The 14219-nt window shown below is 36.0% G+C and overlaps 1 protein-coding gene across 1 annotated transcript; it reads right to left on the reverse strand.

Annotated features, from left to right (window-relative positions):
- Positions 1 to 1739: 1739 nt before the first annotated feature.
- Positions 1740 to 3893, reverse strand: LOC111921866 (probable polygalacturonase). Its single transcript, XM_023917441.3, has 5 exons — positions 3739 to 3893; positions 3239 to 3604; positions 3014 to 3134; positions 2679 to 2924; positions 1740 to 2588 (listed from the first exon to the last, which is right to left on the reverse strand). Exons 1-5 carry the CDS (start codon positions 3769 to 3771, stop codon positions 1888 to 1890), a joined length of 1467 nt encoding a protein of 488 aa, XP_023773209.1. The 5' UTR covers positions 3772 to 3893; the 3' UTR covers positions 1740 to 1887.
- Positions 3894 to 14219: the final 10326 nt, after the last annotated feature.

The raw sequence follows: 14219 nt of genomic DNA on the forward strand, positions 1-14219 counted from the left end.
TTGGTGGTCCGAGAGAGAGAGAGAGAGAGAGAGAGAGAGAGAGAGAGAGAGAAAGAAAGAGAGAGAGAGAGGGAGAGAGAGAGAGAGAGAGAGAGAGAGAGAGAGAGTTAAATTAAATAAAAGTAGTAGAAAATTAAAATACAAAGGGCAAACTCATCATTTAAAAAAATATTAAAAAAAAAAAAGTTGGAAACATACTTACAATAAAATCAAAGTTTTGAACGGATGGTACAAATCCAAAACATTTTGGAACAAAGTGACATTTTTTCGACAGAGACCATTTTGCAATTTTGTCGTTTTCAGTTTAAGTAATTTTTATTGGTTTAACGACAAGTTTGCTTTTTTTTCTCAAAATAATCATCTGGAGTTTTAAAAAAGCAAAGTAGCAAACAGTCGAAATGATATTTTGAGGGTGTCTGACATTACTTTTAGAATGACTTTTAACTTTTAATTTTTTCAAAAAGCCAAAAGATATTTGGATAATAGAGAAAAAAGGTGTTTCAAAAAGTCACAAAAACCCGACTTTTTATGATTTTTTATGACTTTACATATAAAAGTTACACCAAACGTCTTAGTCCAAACACATTTTAAATAGTTTATTTTGCAAAGAAAAAGTTCTACAAAATGGACTTTTGGTGTTCAAAAGCAATCTCAAACACCCCCTTTACTAATTAAATTTTTTTTTCTTCTAAATCAAAATTTGAATAGTTATATCATAACATTAAATTTTGAGTTTTAAACCAAATAAAGGATTTAATAGTTCTAAAAGTTTTATGTAGTGTAATTTTCGAAAAAAAGAAATCACTTAGTGGCTAAATGATGCATACATTGTAAATAAAAATAAAAATAAAGTTGTACGTTTAAAAAAAATCACCAAAGACGTATTTATAGAAAAAAAACATTAAATCACATCTTAATATATAAATTGGAGTGATTTCTTTTGGTTTCGAAATACCTAATAAGATACTTTCTGGTCTCCAGTTCTCGGTTTCCATTTTTAATGATCCAGACTCTCATATTTCGTGGTTTCGTCTTTCAAATATGTATTGTCCTTTTAACTTGTCCAATAACGTTTTTTATTTCATATTCCATTTTTTTGAAAAACAAAATCCATCATATCATTCTGATATTGAAAGGTTCTCAACCTTCACCTTCCTACGGAGCGGCGTTCTCCCAAACGAATCAACTCGTAAACCCTTGGTCATCATAACCCCACATTTTTAAATGTTCAAGTTTTTACGATAGCTTTGGCCTTTGAAATCTAGTCTTTTAACAGTTGAGTTGTTTTGTTTGTTGTGAACATATCTTATGATGCAATCGGTGGAAGTAATATGTGTCTAAAAGATTTACCCAAATGGAACGAAACGAATACAACACATCATAACTTGAGGAGTGAGGACCCCGTTGAGCACATGAAATGTGTGGAAAATGAAATGCTTGAACGATATCATGCTATATATGGGCTTTTCCTGGGCCTTTTGGGCTTTATAGTGAAATAAAAAACATCATCCACATTCCACGGGCCACAGCAGCAACAGCCTTGTATTTTGGGCTTTTTACTGGGCTTTTTGGTTCTTATAAAGAATCCTAAGTGTCTAAATAAGAATCAATAAATATTAGTATAAAACATTATATTAAGCACCACGCGAAATTCACATGATATAAAAAAAATCATTATATTATATTATGCCTACTATAAAGTCGTCCTATAAAGATCTAAACCATAGGCAAACGTGTAATGATCATATAAGCGTGATTCAGTGATCTTCATCCCAATGTACAATCCCTTATGGACAGAGTACAACTTCTAATGCACAAACACAACACCTTCAATTTTCAATACACTATGAACTTCATTATAATAGGAGTACGAAAAAAGTGTCCATTTCACATGTAATTTGCTCTGTAGAAACATGAATGAAGTTTAACAAATTCAATCGGCAACTTTTCTTTTGGGAAATCACACACTTTTTCCCCTTGAACCGGCAACGCTCCACAAGGCTGAGGTGTCACGCCGCTCGATATCCCCTCGACATTCGTGCAATTCCAAATATATTTCTTGGGAACATTCGCCATTCCGATTGTCACATTCGATATACAAATGCCAGTAAAGGGATCACCAGTGATCCCTTCCAACCTACCAGCCATGGTGACATTTTCGGCCACCATGTCCCGGTAGTTTATATTCTGGATAATTGGTATTGCATACCGGTCCCACTTGTCATCAGGATGGGACCCGTAGTTACCAGTCATCCAGAATACCCATTTCATTGTTTTCATGGTGAATCTTCTTACATATATGTCTTTTACGTATGCGCCTCTACCGACAGCTGTTTTGATCCGGACGCCTGATTCCGAATCAATCGCCAAGATGTCTTCGGCTCTGACATCTTGGATTCCCCCTGACATCTCACTACCCAGCGCAATGACTGCGCTGGTTGGTGAGATGCATGTGAGCCGTCGGATCACGAGTTGACGGGTCGGCATCGCGAATGCAATTCCGTACTGATCCCAACCGCTTTTCACGGCTATACAATCATCTCCGGAAACAATGTAGCAATCCTCGATTCGGGTGTTTATGCAAGAATCTGAAAGAAAAAGAGGTTTGTATATTTAGTCATTGGAATGGAATCAGACATCGGAATGGAATCAGTCACCGGAATGGAATTGGTTATTACCTGGGTTGATTCCGTCGGTATTGGGGGATCTAGTTGGTGCAAGAATCGTAATTCCTTGAATGATGATGTTGCTGCTGTAAATGGGATGAACATTCCAAGAGGGAGAATTGATCAAAGTAAGATTTGATATTTGAATGTTTTTTGAGAACATGAGTTCGATTAGGTAGGGGCGAGTTATTTTCAGCTGGCCTTTGCGAAATTTATCCCACCATGATTGTCCTTGACCATCAATCGTCCCGTTGTTTCCTTCAAGATGAAACTCAATTTGTTAATCAATCTGAAGATTAATTAAACACAGTTTTGATATATTTATAATGAGATTGATGATAATATACCAGTGATTATAACATCGGTGAGATTAGTGCCGAAGATCAGACTAATGTATCTTCCACCGTCGGTATCACGACCTCGACCATACGAAGGCAAGGGTTCAATCACCGGCCACTCGTTCTCGTCCTAAAATTGAAGAAATCAATAACGCATTCTTGCAAGATTGAATTGAGAAATGGTTAATGATCAAATTGACGTAATTATGATGACGAATATGAAGTTTGTGAAACCTGAGTAGCGAGAAGAACGGCATTTCGATGAAGAAAGAGAGTGAAATGACTGGTGAGATTGAAACTTCCGGTCAGGTATTTTCCCGGAGGAACATAAAGGAGTGAACCACCGCCGTGGGATCCGTATTGAGCGAGATGATCAATGGCTGTCTGAAACGCTTTCGTGTTTGAGGTTTTACCATCACCAACACCTCCGAAATCAGTCAATGAAGCAGTATGAGCTCTGCAACGTACGGCAGAGTATGGAAAATAGCCTCTCATATGATGGTGATGATGACGATTTTTTAGACGATGTTGATAATTCCTTCCATAAACACTTTTGGCACTGAAGAATGCCAAAACGAGAATCAAAACTACGTTCACTACCTGCAAATTCATCAAAGAGCTATTCAAAACGATGCTATGAATTTGGGATTTTTCAAAAGAAAGCCCTAATGAATCGAGAAAAAAAAAACATTCAAGAAGCGTTAGAAAATAAGGAATGTAGTACTAGTACATACATGTAGTTTTCTAGGGTTCTTGAGCGACTCCATTGGAAGCAAATCTTGTATGATTTCTTGTTCCGAAAGCTAAATTTTGGGTTGAAGTGGAGTGAGGTGTGGGGGTGTATTATTATATAGTGATGGAGTGATGGTGATATGCCATGTTTGAAGTAACTACTTTTTCTGTTGCTTTCGTGCCTTGAAGATTGAGTGTAGAAAATTGGAACTTGGAGTAACTGAAAAGTAGCGATCATAAAAATACAAGAAAGTCAAAAACAACCCTTGAAGTTTTGGAAATGAATTATGAATAATTATAGTTTTTTGACTGAAATTTTTCGTGTTGCTTTTACTTTGAAGCTTTAGCTTCGATTTAATAAACGTATAATACTCTTCATTGCTTTAACACATATGTTTTAGATATAACAAGTATAATATCATATAGATGAATTTATTTTTAAATTGTTAAAAGTTCTAATAAATTGGAAAAGTTCGATATTAAGATAATAGGAAAGATTCGAAATGCATGATAACTAAAAACTAGCCACCTAAAGTTTTCACCTAACTATAACAATCTTCAGATTAATAAAAAGATTAATGTTAAGCCAACTCCTAGCAAAGTCTGTATAAAAAAATTGAAAAAAAAATAAACAAGGCATTTGCCTGTTCTAAAAAGAACATAATTTTTGATCGCTTAGGAATTACGGGCATATGATATAAGACTGTAAAGTGTTAGCACTAGTATATAAAATATTTGTTGATGCGGTTAAAAGGTTTAATTGGTCAGTATTAAACCGTACCAAAAAAATATCGCATTAAAATATACCACTATTTAATGGTACGGTTCTAAAACCACATCAAAAAATAGCCAAAACCGCACCAAAAAATAGCTAGTTAAAACCGCACTAATTAACAGGTTCGCCATTGATGCACACTATGCTACTTATAAAGCTTCATTTTCTTGTATTAAGGTATTTTTCGGTGAATGTTTTTCAATCAATGGTTCAATCGTAATATCTTAATATGGTTTTTGAACTTTCTACTTATGATTACATCAAATTTGTTTTCCTCGACTGCATGTCCATTAGAGGTTTCACTTGTTCCTTCTTTGATTTTAGTTTCTCCAAAAAGAGTGGTTTCAATCTCCGTAATTTTTTTTTCTCTACCAATTAAAAATCTGTTATTGGGAAATCACATTTCATCGACGTTGTTTTCAATTTCTTTTTCGACAACATCTTAAAACTCACTCTGCAAAAACTAGCTTCATACACACCGATTGAAAGTCACTAAAGCAACATCATAAGTCTTTGGATCCTTTCTCTAAGATATACCACGGAAGAAGAAGCATCTGCAGAGATTCAGAACAAGAAAACATCATTAATACTTAAAATAGGATATCCATTTACAATTAATAAGAGAAAAATTGAGTCGCAAATGTCATTAATGAAAAAGAAGATAAATAACAAACATACCTCACTTGTGTTTTCAAGCATGGAATCGACATATCTATAACTATGAGAAGAGGATTGCATCTCCAAAGCTTTATAAAAGAGTGAAGATTGAATGAAAATTTTGAACGAAATTTGGAGGGATCTCTTACAAAACGAAAATTTTGAATAAAATTTTTAGAGGAAAGATTAATGGTGCAGTTCAATGTTTTTTTGTGCGAATTATTTTTTGGTGTGGTTCAATATTTTTTAGTGCGAATTATTTTTTGTGAGGTTGTAATTGTTTTTTGGTGAGATTTTGGGAAACCGCATCAGAAAATGATTTAATGGTGCAATTTTAGTAGACCGCACTAACAAAACTATTTTATAGTGTGATTCTCTTATTTTTTGATATTGTAGATATTTAATAAGTCGGTTTATAGAAGGGACCGCATCAAAAAAAAAAAGATGTGCAGTCTATTAAATGATTTGTGTACCAGTATGGGCAGGTGAGAGCTTATGACAAGTTGTTAAATTCTACCATTCGGACCTCCAATTTAAGATTTTTTTACAATTTCAGTCCTTATCCTTAATTTACTTGATTTATTTTAATGACAAAATTATTTTCATTAATTTATGAAATTCAACTTTATTTAATAGCTTAATTCTAATATTTTAATATCAATTTCAAAATTTTCAAATTTGGTCATACCTATCAAATTTAACATCCCCTATATATGACATTATATAAACCTTTATAGCTATCTAGAATAGAAATAAAAAGCTTCTACTCTCTCTTCTGTATCATAAGCTTTATAAAGAAAACATAAACCACATCATTTTATCCAAACAACAAATATGAGGAAATGATACAAATGTCTTACGAACTTTTTAGAGTTAGTTAATTTAGTCCTTAAACTATTTATATGGATTTTTTAGGAAACGAACTTGTAAGTAACCTGTTTATTTAGTCCATTAGACTTGTTTTAACCGGTTTGATTGTCATATCATCCAATTCAACATTCAAACTTGGTCTTTATTTTTCGTTGGTTGACTACTTCGAAAGTCATCATATGCTTCAATTCAACTGCACACCTTCAAATCATTTTTGAACATGCAACAAAATGAAACACAATAACTTCGAAACTCATTTCAATCCTTCATACAAATACATAATCATTTAACCAGTTTCAAGATCCATTTATTTTGGCTCTTGGTGCGATCCTGTCTGCAGAAGTTGTTTCAAATAGAAAGATCTCTTACCACCGTATTCGGCACCATCAACACACTCATCGACTCCACCAAATACAATTTGATCAAAACCCGTGAAAACTTATGACTAAAATGAGTGATAAATAATAAATGGGGCTCCAGATAGAACTCACTATAGATTGGAGTCATCACAAGCTCTTCTTCTGAAAATTGATCCATGCATTTCAAACACACACATATATAAATTAAATTGATCCCTATAGTTCAAACACACAAAAAAATTAACTACGAGTGAAGAGCACATGTTAAGAACACTCATTAACACTTATTCCTATTGGTTATGAGCATATGTTAGCACTGAATTGGGTTACCTAGGATCTAGGCTAGCAAAAATAAGAAAGGGGGAAAGAAATTACAATCATCAAAGTCAAGTAATTAAGAATGGTGAAAGTGGGTATTACAATTTGTTCTACCTTAGATAATCTCCAATGTACCTCTATTTTTGTGTTATAGAGGTCAAAAATGCTCTAATCAACCGCTAAAAGTGGCCTTTATTTTTGTGGGAAGAAATATGGCCTCTATATATAAAGGCCACTATTCATAACACCAAATCACTTGTTCCTTTCAAAATGGTTATTTTAATTGCTTTTTAGTTTTTATAATTATTGTTTTATATTTTATAATATTAAAATATGTTTTAGTGTAATTTTTTAGTGTGTGGTTGAAGTTAAAATGAATTTTGGTGTTAGTTTTACACAAAAATAATGTAATTTTTAGTGGTAAGGTTGTAGTTGGTCTTATAGTGATATTAGGGAGTTAGTTGTTGGTGTCATCGAGAAAAGCATTTGGAGACTTTAGAAATCTTGAGATCATGAGAGATTATTGTTGTTGATGAGGATGATGATTCCAAAACATAGCAAGGAATACTTCTATCTAAACTTTGATTTTTGGAAATCTTGAAGCTCAATTTCTAGGTCACCATCACCTTTATCATGAAGAAAATCCAGAAAGCGAAAACCTAAATTTTGGGGGTGAATGAAGGTAATAGACAGAAGAGTGAACATGCTTAAGGAGGGAAAAGATCAACATAGTAGTTACCAAAGAGGAGGAATGAGGGGATGTTTGTAGGCAAAAAAGTGGTGGCATCGGTAGCTGGATAGGGTTTCCTTATGGCTGAAGCAGTAAGCAAGAAGATGATAATATGTTTAACATGTAGCAAAATAAACGACATGGAAAAAATATGACCGACTTACCCCTTCAAAACTTTAAAAATGACGTAATCGGCCCGACAAAAACAATTATGTTTCCGTATGAAGCCAAAAAAATAGTTTATGGATTAAATGGACCAATCCTGGAAAGTCCGTAGGACATTTGTGTCATTTCCCCTTTATAATATTTAAGGGACCATTCAAGATTACTTATTTAAGTTGTTTATTAATTAGCTTATACCAGTTTTACACTAATACTAAACAAATTTTAGTGTTTATTAGGTAAAAATTATAACAACTTATTAGCTTATGTAGCTTTTAATAAGTTGGTCTTCTTACTCATTTGAAACTCTTTATTATAGTGGAAACCTAATGTCTTATATATCCTTATTGTAACAGCCCGGAATTTCAGATATTGATATAATTATGTTTTTGGGGGTGATTTAAGAGGGGACTCGGCGAGTTGGAGCCTAGACTCGCCGAGTAGGATCGCAGACTTGGTCGCGGGTTCGCGACTGGACTCGACGAGTCCAGATATGGACTCGGCGAGTCGACGCTGTTCAACAGAAACCCTAACCGTTCGGTTTTGGATCGTATATAACGCCCCTTAGGCCGTCATTGTCCGTCTTTTTGGTCGATTGAGAAGAACCCTAATCGTTGTGGACGTCTAGAGCAAGGGAGAAAGCTATTGGAACTTGGAAGAATTTGTTAGGCAAGAAGAAGAAGAATTTAGCCAAAGGAATATCAAGGAGGATCGAGTCCTGAGGTTTGGGGGACACAGAGAGTGCGTTTTCAGGTAACACTCGGACCATTTCTGTTAATTTGATGTGTATACGAATCTAGGGTTTATGAAACCCACTTAGTGATTAGATGGGTTATTATGTTATTACCCAGACGTTTATACCCCAGTAATAAGATGTTAGAAGTCCAGAAAGTCCCATTATTGTATATCTCGGGACCATACGTAATTCAGGAAGCAGTTGCTCGTCTGCATGGCATGGACTCGCCGAGTTGTTCTTCAGACTCGGCGAGTGGCTTGAAGATTAACTGGGACTCGTCGAGTCGTTCTTCAGACTCGGCGAGTTGAGTCGGGGTGGCCCCACGATTCTTCCAGGAGGAACTCGTCGAGTAAAAAGGGGATACTCGACGTGTAGGAAGGGAATCATAAGGAATCGGTGAGTCAAGGGCGAGTGGACTCAGAGTCGTTGAACTCGGCGAGTCTTGGGGTGACTCGGCGAGTTAGGTCGCGGGTTAAGCGAAGTTCTGAGTATGGGGACTCGGCGAGTCATAGGGTTGACTCGGCGAGTAGGGTCAGTCAGGGGTTGACTTTGACCTTGTCTTTGACCAAGGATTTGACCAGTTGTCTTCCAGGGGTATTTTGGTAATCATGGGAGTTTATTGGGTTATTGTTTGATGTTCAGTGGAGGAGTTGTGTCAGAGTTCGGAGCAGCGGGATCTTATCTTTTCAGCCGTCAGTTCGAGGTGAGTTATCCTCACTATATCAACAGGGTCTAAGGCACCAAGGCCGGCCCTTTATTGTATTGAGATTCAGTTACGTTTATCATGTTAGTGCTGGTTGTGTCTGCATCCTGGTAGTTAGGATGGTACATGCTAGGGGACCTTGCAAAGGTCAGTTCTCGATATGTTGAGTAATGCCATGCTAGTGATCGAATAGGGCGGTAGCCCGGTTAGGGTAATGATATGCTATGTGATCTGTTTACTCGGTTTGTTGATTATGATTGTTATATGACTGTATGTTTTGTGCACATGGTTGTTTGGATTAGAGATGGGTTGAGGCGGGTCCTGCTTTGTGCTGTAGGCCAAGATACCCAGGGCGGACCGGTTGTTCCGAAGGCCCAGCGAGCGGTCCGGATAGGCTGTAGGCCCACGAGGGCGGACCAGACGTGCCGAGGCTCGGAGAGTGGACCAGGATGACTGAAGGCCCGATGCGGGCGGACCAGTCACACTGTAGACTCGGAGAGTGGACCAGGTGGGTTGAAGGCCCAATGCGGGCGGACCAACCCCACTGTAGACTCAGAGGACATGACTAGACCCGGAGGATGGATCCGACGGACTGAAGGCCTGATAAGGCGGACCAGTCACGATAGACCCGATATGCATGATTGTTCTATGATCTGTTTTGTTATGTATGATTTATATGTTTTGGACCGGAAGGTCACGGCCTGGAAAGGCGTATGCGTGGTTGGTATTTTGGGGGTATCTCACTAAGCTTTCGGGCTTACAGTTGTGGTTTAATGTTTTTCAGGTTCTTCAGGAGACTGTGGCAAGGCGAAGGCGCGATCGTACCGTTCCTCATGATTTTGTAACAACGTGATTCTGGGAATACTTAAATGAATTATATTGAAAAACTTTTTGTGAACATTTTAATGAAAATAGGGTTGCTTTGAAAATTTTAAATTGGTTGTGTTTTTCGGATGTTACACTTATCTTTAAGCTAGTACCATCTTTAATGGTAAACATATGTTATGACTCAAATTTATTGTCACCTCATCATTTTAATAACTATAAGACAAAATTGCAAAAATGTTCCCTATGGTATGCATTTTTTTGGGGTTTTAGTCCAAACCACGACTTTTTTGGATTGATGGTTCTTTTGAGCTAGTTTCATTGCGTTTTTGGTCCCCCTGAATAGTGGAATGACTGTAATAACCTTATGTTATTTATTTTTCATTTCTTTCATTTTTTTTAAATCTAAATACTTATTTATTTATTTAACTAATTAAAAAAAATCTCACTCACTCACTCTTTCTCTCTCTCTCTCTCCGGGTCATATACCCATTTCTTTCTTTCGTTCTCGATTTCAACGAACAAGAAGGGGTTGTGCTACCTCCAGCAATATGGAGATAGCCACTGCACCACCTGCTAGCCTCCATTCGACCATCAAACTCCACCGTGAACCGCTACATCTCCGCCCACCATAGAACCTTTCTAGCCTCACCCTATCTTTTTTTCTTTTCTATTGATCTGAGCAACCCCAAACAAAACCCAATCCTTGCTCCTTCTTTTCTTTTCGATCACCGCTGTATTGGGAAGACGGAAGCAACAGAGCTGATGTGCTACCATTACTCGTCGTCGTTGTTGTGGTGGGCAGTCCCCACCACCACCGGTGATATTCCTTTCAGCACCCATCAATGTTGTTGTCTCTGACCACCTGTCACCACCCACAGATCCAGATGTAGGTATCCAGTGGGATAACTTTAAACCCAAAAGAAACTTGATTTGAGCTGCTGCAAACTTTAAAGTTAGGGTTTCTTGGCGGCTAGGGTTTTTATTTTTAAGGGTTAGGATGTGAGTTTCTTCTCGTCTGTTAAGCCTTTGACGGGGTTGTTACCATCGATTAAGGGGGTCAGCAGAGTAGTGGGTGAAATGATGAGTGTTTAGTGGTTCTACACGACCAGAGGGAGGCGTAGAAGGGAGGGGTTGCGAAGGTGGCGGTCTGTAGCCTCCTTTCTTCATCGGTGGAAAAGTGGGTGAGAAATTACCAATTAAATTTGGGATTTATATGTATGTTTGTGTAGAATTTTCTAATCTTCATATGGTTTCTAGATATTCATTTTGTTCATCTTTGTATGTATGTGTATGAATCAGTAAGAAAGACAGATGGTAGGGGTTTACCAATCTGATAGATCTAAAGTTTGAATTGTAGCTTTAAAAATTTTGGTTCGAGTTCATGAGATCTAGAAATTTTGGAAATTTTGTTTGATTTAATCGGATCTGGAAAGTTTGGTTTAAGTTCACCAGGAGGAAAAATCGATCTCATGTGTCTGTTCATTTGATATTGTGTATGTATGTGTGTTCATCTGATATGATTTAGGTGGATATGGAGGTGGTGGATTGTAGTTGCGGCAGACGGTGATCGAACGGTGGTGGTGGCGAAGATGTTCTTGAGTGTTCTAAAGGAAGAAGAAGAAGAAGGGTAAGAAGATGGGTCTAGGATGGATAACATGAGAGAGAGAGAGAGAGATTTATTTTTTTAATTAGTTAAATAAATAAATAAGTATTTAGATTTAAAAAAAATGAAAGAAATGAAAAATAAATAATCCAAGGGTATTACAGTCATTCCACTATTCAGAAGGACCAAAAACACAATGAAACTGGCTCAAAAGGACCATCAATCCAAAAAGTCATGGTTTGGACTAAAACCCCAAAAAAATGCATACCACAGGGGCCATTTTTGCAATTTTGTCCAACTATAATCCCTAATTAAATGATTTCTTTAATTGTTAATTTCTTCCAATAGACTTTATTATCAATTTAATTAATTTATATGTATCTATCTTAAATGTTCTATAAAACCTACTTAATTAATTAGTAATTTTTAAACACATATTATAAATACTATTACTAGGCATTAATATTTAAATAATTAAAAAGCATTACAATACATTGTTTCAAAGGAAGATATTACAATATAATTGTAACACCTGTCTCCCACAATGGATCAATGAATGACATAAAGGAGTCAAAGCATGGTTTTTGAGGAAAACCATATGCCACGACATGACGCATTGATTGTCACGATGTGGAATGCAAGATGAAGAACGCGTTTCTCGGATGGACATCACAACGTGACATGAAGGGTGTCACGACATGGCGACTGTTTCGGCCCAAGCCCATAATTTTAGAGTTTCCTCTGTATTTGAGCCTCTAACCTCATAATTAGGACATCATTTTCAGCTTCATCATCCCATGAATCTTAAAGCAAACCCTAATATCCACTCCTCCATATTTGAGCTTATTTTTGGTGATGTGGTGCGTTTTGAAGGAAGAAGAAGATGATTGTGGTGAAGACAACCTCTTGGCAAGCTTAGATGTTTCATTTGAACAACTTATGGACCTTTGTGAGTCTCTTTTTTCTGATCTTGTTGGTTAGCCTCTTCTAGATTTAGGTTTGGATGCTTCTTCTTCATGTTCATGATGTTGGAGTGGATAGATTCAATAAAGTTTGCAACTTTATTGGCCATTTAGGTCCCTAGATGATTAGGTGTTCTAGATATGAATAGTTTTTTAGCCTTGAATTCATGCATGGGAGTTTTGACCCCATTTCTTCCATTTTTTGACCTAGGTGTGTGTGAGAGAGAGAGAGAGAGAGACGCATTGCACATGAAATTCAATAAAGTTTGGATTTTTATGAGACTTTAGAGTCCCTAAAAACTTTTTGGAAAGTTAGAGTCAAAGGCTTAATGGATTAAGGACTCAATCTATTAAGTTGTTCATAGCCAGTAGCCACAACGTAGCATGAAGGGTTCCATGACGTGGAAATGAGGGGATCATCGATTCTTTTGTCTAAAGTGTGCCAAAATATGGGGATCCAATTATTCGCGGTTGAGTTGTTGGACAAAATTGAATTTGTTAGCCATGACATGGAGATCAGCTCATGAGGATTTTGACTGTTGACTCTGACTTTGAATTTGATCTTTAACTTTTTTCGTGGTTGACTTTTGGTCAATTGGCTAGTTTTAGAAGGTGGACTAGGGGCTTACTTTGTGTGGTTTATTAGGAGGTGTATACCACCAATTCATTAGCTCTGAGAGCTTTTAGCTATTGATTACGTCTGTAAGGTGAGTCTTCTCACTATACTATGTATGATGTTAATCGTCTTTGTGATACTTGCATGGAAGACCAGGGTGTGGTCTTTGGCATATGTATGTAAGACCAGGATTTGGCTCCTGGTAATTGTATGAAAGACCATGATCTGGCCCTTGACAATTGTATGTACGACCATATTTGGCCCTTAGCATTTGTATGTAGGATGCTAGTTGTCTTCGTGATACTTGCATAGAAGACTAAGATGTGACCCCTAACACTTGTTTGTAAGACCGGGATTTGGCCATCGACATTACAAGGAAATGCCATGATTTGGCCCATGGTAGGAAGTGACTGTAAGATTATGACTTAGCCCATAGCATGCACTATCTTATGTATGATATGTGGTATTTTGAGGAATTCACTAAGCTTTGTGCTTATAGTTTATGTTTAAAATGTTTTTAGGTACTTCCAGTTCTAAAAGAAATGTCTTAGTTTGACTGCACAACATTCCATGATGACTTTTTCCACAGTGATTATTATTGGTTTACTATGATGTTTGAGAGATACATTTTACTATGAATGGTTTTGGAACAAATGTTTGTTAAATTTGATGGTTTAAAAATGAAAAATTTTATTGGTATTTTTGGAACGTTATAATTGTTATAAAAATAACAATAAAAAACATTAAAAATATTATATAATAGTTGTAAAATGTATATTTTATAAAAAAAAAAATGTCGCAAAATATTTAATATGAATAATTAATGAGTAAAGAAATAATAATATTTAAAATTAAAATATAATTAATGAAGTAAAGTGAAATTTGATTAAAAGATGATGGTTAGATATGCAAAACATAAGAATATATTGATCATTCAAAATATTAAAGCAGAAAATGGGTTGATTTAGGTTGAATTAGAGTTCAACTAATTTATTACTTAGTATGAATATTTCAATCCAGCTTATTAATTTTAGATCGAGTTGATGGGTGGAATCGATTTTTATCGGCTCTACAAAATATAATATTAAATATTAAGTGTTCCATAAAATAAATCAATATTAATAACAAAAAGAAGTAACATAGAAGATACTGTAATACACAGTA

Source organism: Lactuca sativa, chromosome 6 (genome assembly GCF_002870075.4).
Source record: "Lactuca sativa cultivar Salinas chromosome 6, Lsat_Salinas_v11, whole genome shotgun sequence".
NCBI classification, from domain to species: Eukaryota; Viridiplantae; Streptophyta; class Magnoliopsida; order Asterales; family Asteraceae; genus Lactuca; species Lactuca sativa.

What these genes read in the sequence shown, in the direction of transcription:
- LOC111921866 (XM_023917441.3), bottom strand. Translation starts at nt 3,771, where the DNA reads ATGGAGTCGCTCAAGAACCCTAGAAAACTACAT. An exon ending in AGAACCCTAGAAAACTACAT is followed by an intron (nt 3,605 to 3,738) that starts GTATGTACTAGT and finishes ATGAATTTGCAG; the next exon opens with GTAGTGAACGTAGTTTTGAT. An exon ending in TACCGACGGAATCAACCCAG is followed by an intron (nt 2,589 to 2,678) that starts GTAATAACCAAT and finishes TTTTTCTTTCAG; the next exon opens with ATTCTTGCATAAACACCCGA.